Source organism: Microplitis mediator, chromosome 7 (genome assembly GCF_029852145.1).
Source record: "Microplitis mediator isolate UGA2020A chromosome 7, iyMicMedi2.1, whole genome shotgun sequence".
Taxonomy (NCBI): Eukaryota; Metazoa; Arthropoda; class Insecta; order Hymenoptera; family Braconidae; genus Microplitis; species Microplitis mediator.
Genome location: NC_079975.1, coordinates 10,208,648 through 10,218,179, shown reverse-complemented (window position 1 = coordinate 10,218,179; position 9,532 = coordinate 10,208,648). Strand labels below are relative to the sequence as shown.

General features: G+C 29.0%; 1 protein-coding gene across 1 annotated transcript; it reads left to right on the top strand.

The window, feature by feature from the left end:
• The first annotated feature begins 5,053 nt into the window (after positions 1-5,053).
• On the top strand, positions 5,054-9,373 carry LOC130671307 (integrator complex subunit 6). The gene is made up of 4 exons (XM_057475114.1): positions 5,054-5,500; positions 5,714-6,031; positions 6,123-6,303; positions 6,373-9,373. The coding sequence occupies exons 1-4, from the start codon at positions 5,384-5,386 to the stop codon at positions 8,907-8,909; spliced, it is 3,153 nt and encodes a 1,050-aa protein (XP_057331097.1). The 5' UTR covers positions 5,054-5,383; the 3' UTR covers positions 8,910-9,373.
• Positions 9,374-9,532: the final 159 nt, after the last annotated feature.

Below are 9,532 nucleotides of genomic sequence, written 5' to 3'. Positions count from 1 at the left end.
TTTTTTTGCTATAAATTCTAAAACGATCGTATTGCTCCGAGTTTTATAAGTAGAATTTTGTCAAATTAAGAAATATGTAAAAATTGAAAATTTGAAAATAATTATTTTCTATTGCAATCTTTTCTCTACACCTTTCATATTAATCAGCGGCATCTAGTTTTCAAATTCAATAAATTAAAATATTACCATCTGCTGCTTTTTGTCTACTGTCTATAGTCGGTATAGGGGTGAGTGATAGTAACAAAAATATCGATATATTTACTATCAATATTTATTTTAAATAATAATCGATAGTCCAATTTTTTTTTTCAGAATAAAACTATCAATATATCGATTATGAATAATGGCGCGGAAATTTCTACTATTTTTTATGACCCAGAAGTTAGCAGACATCCAAAAATTAAAAATTTCTACAGCGGATATACTGGAAAAAATTCAAGATATGGAAAAATAAAACAAAACAGAATAATCTCATTGAAAGTAGCTTAACATGCATGTATGCAATTATTCAATTACATCAATTGTTCGCTAATTACTTTAAATTAAAATTTTTAGCGAGCTTTCCAGATATTTGTAGTAATCGTAGCAATGTAATATATTACTATTTTCTTGATTGCACTATTATCCGAGGGTGCCTTTGGTTTTTTTTTTTTTCGATTTTTATAAAAAAACTTTAGCATGTCATAACTCTGGCAAAAATGATTTAAAAAAAAAACCACTTCTTCGTTTTTCAATTCACTAGAAGCGCAATTTTTTTATTTTTTGATTTAAAAATTTAATTCATAAATATTAATAACAATAAGTTCCATATAATTTTTAGCCACGCATATGAGTATGGAAAATTATTCCATAACAAAAAACTTCCACTGCACTTCTTTCTTTCTGTGATCACTAAAAATGACTTGATTTATTTTTGATTATTGTACGATAGAATAATAGATATGCGTATTTAAATATTTATATTAATAAAATAATATTTAAAAAATTTTTTACGGCTGTGAAACTAATTTTTAAAAATTTTATAATTTTCTACACAGATTATTACCATTATATACATTAATTTTCTTCACAAATATTATATTCACGACGGAAAAAATTTATTTTTATTAAGTAATAAGTGTTTTCTTTTTAATTAGATCTTAATTTGTCGTCTATATCTTCACACAGCATAAAAAGAAATAAACTTAATAATACTATATTTAATCAAAGATTACGTATTACGATGCTAAATACTTGCTACATAAGTCACATTTATAGTTAAATGCTTCCATTTGTTTCGATGTTTTATTTAAATATTTTAAACATGAATAATGTGCCCATTTTTGACAGATGCAGCACTGAAACCATCGTGATTTTCTCTGAAGTTCGGCCTGTCCACATATCATGCATTGTTCTTTTACGTCCAATGACATTTGAAGATTATCCACTATATAAAAGAAATTTAAAAAGGTTGTACTTCAAAAATTAACGATAATTATCTAAGAGAGGAGTTAAAAGTAAAGTGGCTTCAACTGGCCATCACTACTGGAAGATTACATCTAGAGTGGTCTAACTCCATATGAATCACGTACCCGGGTAAAAAAAATTATGTAGAACCACACATAAGTAAATTCTTTTACAATGAATTATATAATTTGTACATGTATGGCACGCCGTATTACTTTTTATTAGTTAAAGTATTCCATGTGGAATTAAAATAAAAGAAACCCCTATTTCATTTTTTTGCTAGTTTTATACTTATTCATTTTTAAGAATTATTAAGAATGATTAGATTATCAAATTTATTTTAATTAATTAATATTTAGAAAATTTCGATTTAGTAGACAATAAATTTCTGTTTTTGAGTAACGTATAATTATATTTACTTTAATTTAAAATATGTTTTATATAAATTATTACAATTTTTTGACTAACATTTTGATTAAAAACTAATTTTTCTTGATGAAGTTATTATTGGAATAAATAATTTGAGAGATATAAAAAGTAATACGGCGTGCCATATACATTTTTGATCATATAGCCGTATAAACGGTCTATACCTTTAATAAAAGTAATTTTTTTTGTAGCTTCAAGTTCAATTTCAAAGGAAAATTATTTATGGAACATTGGTAACAATCAGTAATGTCATGATGTAACATAGGATATGTTGTATTACTATCAACAAAGGTACTTGCGCCACGGGCGCACTGCAGTAGAATCTGTACTAGAGTTTGCACCCAAGTTTGGCACTTTAACACTTCTGAAATAAGTTTCTTACCAGGGACACTACAAGCGGTGGGCGCTTTCTCGTGGCGAGCATCGAACTACTCCCGCAGCTGCTGCCTATTGGCTACGTGCGCTTACGTATGTAATACATATACTACTATAGAAATAAATGTGTTTGTGTGTACGTATGGTCCACAAAAAGTTCCAGTCCGCTTTTTCGGTAGCGCTGTTATTATACATGTAGCGTCTCACTAGGGAAGAGAATTTACCGGTAAAATAAATATTTTACTTATTTTACCAATTTTCAGCAGGTTATTTACCGGATAAATAACCAAAGTAGTTAATTTCGTTCCGTGGGTGGCGTTGATATGCGATTGAAGATGTGTACAATGTAGACTAAAAATTATTAGCAATTATCTATTATCTTTCAATATTATTGAGTTAATAAATAAATAGTTAAAAATAAGAAAAGTGAAACATTGATCAAGGTTATTCGCGGATCTTGTCAAATACAGCTTTAGTATTGAAATACGACCTTCTGTAGAGTTCTGTTATAACAAAGTAGGTCGAACAGAAGAATTTGAGATTCATCGACCCAGGTTCGAATCTGCGGCATCCAATTTATTATTTTTTTTGTTTTACTGAAGTTAGCCAACGTTTTTAATTTTTTTATATTTGTTTTCAATAATTAAATTAGAACAAAAAACATTTTTTTAAATTGCACTTAAAGTTTATCAAGTTTTTTAAAAATAAAATTTATTTTTTATTTTTTTTTAATAATTTTTTCAATAAAAAAAAATTCAGTACGCCATATTGCCTTTAAAACAGTATACTTAACTATATACACATTTGACGCAAGTAGATATTAATCATTTTTAAGTTAATATTTTACCGGTTAAATAGCCAAATAACTTACCGGTTAATAACCGGATATTTGTCCATTCGAATCACTACGTCTCACACTGATGTTTTAATAGTATTGGTATTTTCGTGCACGCAGCCAATAGCACCGGTGACTTCCCTCTCCTATACATATATCTTTTTTCCCAAAAATTTTTCTCTTGGTTTAAGCAACTTTTTTTTTTCTTAGTTGGAGCATACAAAAATTTTTGCGTTTGAAGATTAGTATTTATTCCAAGAAACTTTATTTTTGTCAAACAAAACAATGTTGCTTCAAAAAACTAACGCATCTTCCTTAAAACACAATATCTCATATTTAGAAATAAAAACTCTTGAAACAAGTAAAATTTTTCAATTTAAGCATAAAAATATGTTGATTTGAGGAAAGAAAATTTTGATTCGAGATTATTATTTACTAGGTGCAAGATAATTTTAATTTTCTGAATCGTTAAAAAAAAATTTCTTGTGTCAAGAATAATTTTCTTAGTTTAAGTTAACCGTATTTTTTGTGTTTCATTAAATAATAATCATATCATAACAAACATTATAAGTATAATAATCATCATAATCACCGCATTCAATAAATAAATTTATAGATTTCAAATTCAAAATTGGTTCCGCGTGACAACGAACTACCCACTGTCCAGGAGGTGGCGTCAGCTTCGACTTCCGTAACCTCCTAGGACAACGGGAAAGCTGATTGGTAGACCACTATTTTTCCGTAGAAAGAGGGGCCAGTGACAAAATTTAACCAAAAATTCTAGTAACTTTGCCTCGCCTATGGCAGAGTTTTATGAATGTGCCACAACACTTTGTAATATAAACAAATAATTATATGAAAAAATAAATACAATTTAAAAAATTTGTAATAAAATAAAACGTCTTCAAATAAAAAAAACATCTCTATATTTGTAAATGAATGATGTCATGTCCTGGGAAGTTACTAGAGATTCGCAACTGACGCCACCTTCTGAACAATGGGCCATTCGTTGTCACGCGGGACCAATTTAAATTATGTAAATTAATAAAATTGTTTATTGAATGATCCTGAAAGTAGGAGCCACCCGACAACTCTGAAGAATTAATTAATGAGTCACTTGTCTTGTCATTAGAATAAATTGTTAAAAATATGCATGAAAATAATTACTAAAAGTTCTTCAGATGCATTTTTAATAATTTACTTCTTTGAGTACTTAATTTTTTCATTTAAAGTAAACAAAACTTTTCAATGTCTGTCTCCTTCAACATTGTTTAATCGATTTCGATGATTATTATACAATTTAAAAATAATTAATATGAATAAGGATTAATATGATTGATAAAAAATTTATTTGAGCTGAATTTTATGGTGAAATATTGTTAAAGTTTAACATACAATAACAATTGTGCTCATCATTAGCTCTCAGAAAAAGTGAACTCACAAAAGATGTTAGAAGTATCTCTGATTTATAATTCAAAATAATTTGACGTGTGAGTATAGCAGACATCAGACAAATTTAAAATTATAAACAAATAAAGTAAATAATTAAAAAAATAATATTTATAAAAAATGCACTTATTAATTTCAAAATTATTTAAATGCGCATTTTTTAAAATTTTATTCTATTAATTATTTACTCTATTTATTTTTTAAAATTTTAAATTTGTCTGATGTCTGCTACATTCACACTTATAATAATTTGTTTTATTATTGAATTATTATAATTATAGGTTAATTAATAATTAATGATAGTTGAGGATGCGGTATGTAGTTTAAATTAGTTAGGTTAGAAGTTGTAATTGACGCGGTGAGGAATTTGTGCAATCAGATTTTATTTTTCTCATATCCCCACTTTAAAATCTTTAAAAACTGTTAGTTGGATATGAAGTGTCGTTGATGTATGTGTAGGTGCATACATACATACAAACACACACATAAATATGTATATATTATATATATAGAAAAAGAAAAGAGATTGTAGTGGAGTGGAGTGTAGCGAAACTGGGCAGAATAGTATAGGACTCACTCTTACTGGCACAGTCGGCTCGGACGCATCGAAACAAGGGCTGGTACATATCTGCCCAAGTAACCATTAATTTAAAAAATTAATCCATTAAAAAACAATAATAATAATGGTATTATAATTATAAATGTTTAATTAAAATATAATATTATATAATTTATTTAATAATTATAAATATTATATTTGTCATACACGGTTGGTATGCCGTATAAACGAGATAGTGCAAGTAGCATCGTTAAATTTTCTACACGGGGTTAGCGCTCTAAATCTTAAAGATGACCATAATTGTCTTTCTCATCGACACTTCTGCTTCAATGAATCAAAGGGCATATTTAGGAGGACGCCCGACACTTCTTGACGTTGCTAAAAGCGCAGTTGAAACTTTTGTTAAGGTATAAAAACAACATACGTACAAATATATATGCATGTAAATCTCAATGTATAGATAGAAACATATATCATACATATACGTATGTCTACTATGTATACATGTATACATACATACATATCATGTTATTTAGTTGTAAGAAATAAAAAATAAAAATAAAATAACCTTATTTTTTTTATGCTTGTGAATTTATGATATTTGATATTTTATGTTATAGGTGAGACAGAGGTCACCCGAAAGTCGGTGTGACAGATATATGCTTTTAACATTTGAAGATCCTCCACAAAATATAAAAGCAGGATGGAAAGAAAATCTTGCCACGTTCATGAATGAGTTAAAAAACCTTCAGTGTGTTGGCTTAACTACTTTAGGTGCAGCTTTGAAACACGCACTAGATGTTTTAAATATAAATCGTATGCAAACAGGCATCGACACCTACGGTCAAGGAAGATGTCCTTTTTATTTAGAACCTTCTGTAATTGTATTAATTACAGATGGTGGAAAATACACAACTACTAGTGGAGTTCAACAAGATGTAATTTATTTTATTTTATCAAGTTATTATTCATACTTTACGTTAATACTATTTATGTTGATACTTTATTTTATTTTTTTTCGTTTTTTAGTTCACTTTACCTATGCACGCACCAATTCCCGGCTCGGAGTTGACCAAAGAACCGTTTAGATGGGACCAGAGATTATTTTCATTAGTACTAAGACTCTCAGGAACACCAGCAATTGATAGAGACACTGGTTTAGTAGCTAGTGACGCTTCACCAATTGATGCAATGTGTGAAGTTACTGGAGGTAATTATTTTATTATTAAAATAATAAATATATGTAATATTTTATAATACTTATTTTTAATTTTTTTAGGACGATCATACTGCATAACATCACATAGAATGATGATGCAGTGCATTGACTCTTTGGTACAAAAAGTACAATCCGGAGTTGTGATTAATTTTGAAAAAATAGGTCCAGACCCACCACCTTTAGCAAATGAAATATTACCGCAACAACAGTTGACCCAGCAACAACAACCGATGCAACCACAACCAGTAATACAACCGGAAGATGAAGATAATGATGATGAAAATTCATCAACCACAGCTAATGGAATAAGATCACAGTATTTACCTATTCCTGTGGCAGTAGGTAATACTGCTTGGCATTCATGTCGTAGACTTATTTATGTTCCTCGACAAGCACAAAAAGGTTTTGCCGTTGGTTTTTGGCCTATTCCTGAAAGTTTTTGGCCAGATTTAAATGCAAGTTCTTTGCCACCAAGATCTGCTCATCCTAATGTTAAATTTACTTGTACTAGTCAAGAGCCAATGGTAATTGAAAATTTGCCTTTTGATAAATATGAACTTGAACCAAGTCCCCTAACACAATATATACTAGCTAGAAAACAACCAACAACTTGCTGGCAAGTTTTTGTTGCCAATTCATACAAATCGAGTGAAGTTGGGCATCCTTTTGGATATTTAAAAGCTAGCACCAATCTTACATGCGTTAATCTTTTTGTGATGCCTTATAATTATCCTGTATTATTACCATTACTTGAAGAATTATTTAAGGTTCACAGATTAAAACCAACAAGTGAATGGAGAACGCAATTTCAGAATTATTTAAGAACTATGCCTACGTATTATGCAGCATCATTGAGAAGAGCTTTGACGAGAATGGGAGCACCTGCACCTTTAGCTCAAACACTCATCCCAGATAATTTGGATAACTCTTTGTCTTATAGTGTACTAAATTACTTGAAGCGTTTGAAAAATCAAGCTAAACTTGAATTTGACAGGTTATGCACTGAAGTAATATCTAAACAAGCTGCTAATGCCAATGCTAATAAATTTTTAGTTAATGGAACAACGTCAACAATGACAGAAGGAATTAAAGTAATTCCCCGAAGTCCTCTTAAAAAAGATTTAGTTTCCCATCCTTTACTTCAGGACAAGTTTATAGGACTCCGTGATCAATTAAATGAATTTGGTGGATTTGTTGTAGGTCTTGTGAGAAATCAGCAGCAACAGCGTGGAGCTCATAGTTACAGAAATGCTTTTGATGTACCAAGAAAAAGTTTATTGGATCAGGTTGTACGGATGAGAGCCAATTTTCTTCAACCTGGATTGATGCATACCAAGTTATTAGACGATGATTATGTTCATTCGATGCCTGTTGCACAAATGGGCAATTATCAAGAGTATCTTAAACGTATGACACCACCGTTACGTGAAATAGAGAGTACACCAGTACGACAACATATGTTTGGTAATCCATTCAAAATTGACAAACGAATGATGGTTGATGAAGCAGATATGGATATGGTTGGAAGTCCTTCATCATCATCATCAGCATCTAACTCTCCTTCAACCGGAAATCCAACGATGTTAAATTCAGCATCTTCACCATCAAATTTACCTGGTAATTCTTTATCATCAGGAGCTTTACCATCAACATCAAATTCAAAAAGTCTAAAACGTTCTTTAGACAATAATGGTGGAAATAACATAAGTCCTATTTTAACTCGACCGAGTAAAAGAAAACCTGGACCTCTACCTAAAGACTTTACAATTAGAAGACCTTCGTATACATCACCAACACCATCACCATCACCATCACCATCACCTTCTACTTCGCCTTCACCTTGGACTCAAACTGTTGAACCTAAACGATCAACAATTACTCCATTAGAAATAAATCCACCGAATATATCACCATCTTTAAATTCAATAAATCCATCGATTCCAATATTATCTAATTCAATTTTACCCATAATAACTACGAACGATAAATTAACAAATGGACTTTCGGATATAACAACAGCAACTTTGCCTGTTTTTGAATTTTCACCAACTGAAATTCCAGAAAATAATTATGAAACACCTCCTAATTTAGTACCGATAATATCAAATAACATTCAAACAATTAAAACTGAAGTTAAAAATGAAAAAATAGAAATAATAAAATCAGAGCCTAGTGATTTTATAAATAATGAGATAAATGATGATAGTATGAATAGTGTTGATATTGAAAGTAAACAAGAAGAAAGATTAAGTAATCATGTAGATGAAAAACATGATGTAAAATTAGAAAAAGAAAAACCTTTAACGAAAAAACAATTAGATGATGTGAAAAAACATAATTTATCAATCAGAGAGGTCATACATAAAGAAGTAAGAAAAAGAGGAACTAATTATGCTACATTATTTTCTTATATACATCAAGTTAAAGGGACTTTAGACATTAGAATTGCCTTTGTGCGTGAAGTTGTGAAGGAATCACTGCGATTTAAACGCCGAACTTTGGCGAAACTTTTAGAAGATTATTTGTGCTCTATACAAGAAGATGGTTGGGTAACGAACTGTAAAATTAATCACAATGGTGCAACTAAAATAAACTAAATACATTTTTTTTCTTATTTAATCATATTAAAAATGTATAGTTGTTTGCACTCCAGAGTGGTTTGTTATTTACACAGAAACAAAAACTAAAAAAATCGTGCAGATGGTTGTTAAATATATTGTAAAATTTGTATGTTATTATTTTTTTTTTTTTTTTTTGTAATTAAAAGTCAAATTGAATTTATGAGAGATAATTAAATAAGTGGTATGATGATACATAAATATTAATAAGAAAAATTTTAAATTATGATGGACCAAACGAGTATAATATCTTTCATCTGTTGATTTCTCTCATCAGGCCAAATATTTCGTGTTATTAGATTATTAGTAAATTCAATTGTTACTTTTCATTTGGATGAGTGTGAATGTAGCAGACATCAGACAAATTTAAAATTATAAATAAATAGAGTAAATAATTAATAAAATAAAATTTTTAAAAAATTCACATTTAAAAAATTTTGAAACTAATAAGTGCATTTTTTATAAATATTATTTTTAAAATTATTTACTCTATTTATTTATAATTTTAAATTTGTCTGATGTCTGCTACATTCACACTCATTCATTTGATTATTAATTATCAATGTATGTATTTTACGAATTACTACTCATATGTAGTTATT

Coding starts and splice junctions, on each gene's coding strand:
- LOC130671307 (XM_057475114.1), top strand. CDS start 5,384: ATGACCATAATTGTCTTTCTCATCGACACTTCTGCTTCAATGAATCAA. Junction 6,032..6,122: donor CTAGTGGAGTTCAACAAGAT/GTAATTTATTTT, acceptor TTCGTTTTTTAG/TTCACTTTACCTATGCACGC. Junction 6,304..6,372: donor AATGTGTGAAGTTACTGGAG/GTAATTATTTTA, acceptor TAATTTTTTTAG/GACGATCATACTGCATAACA.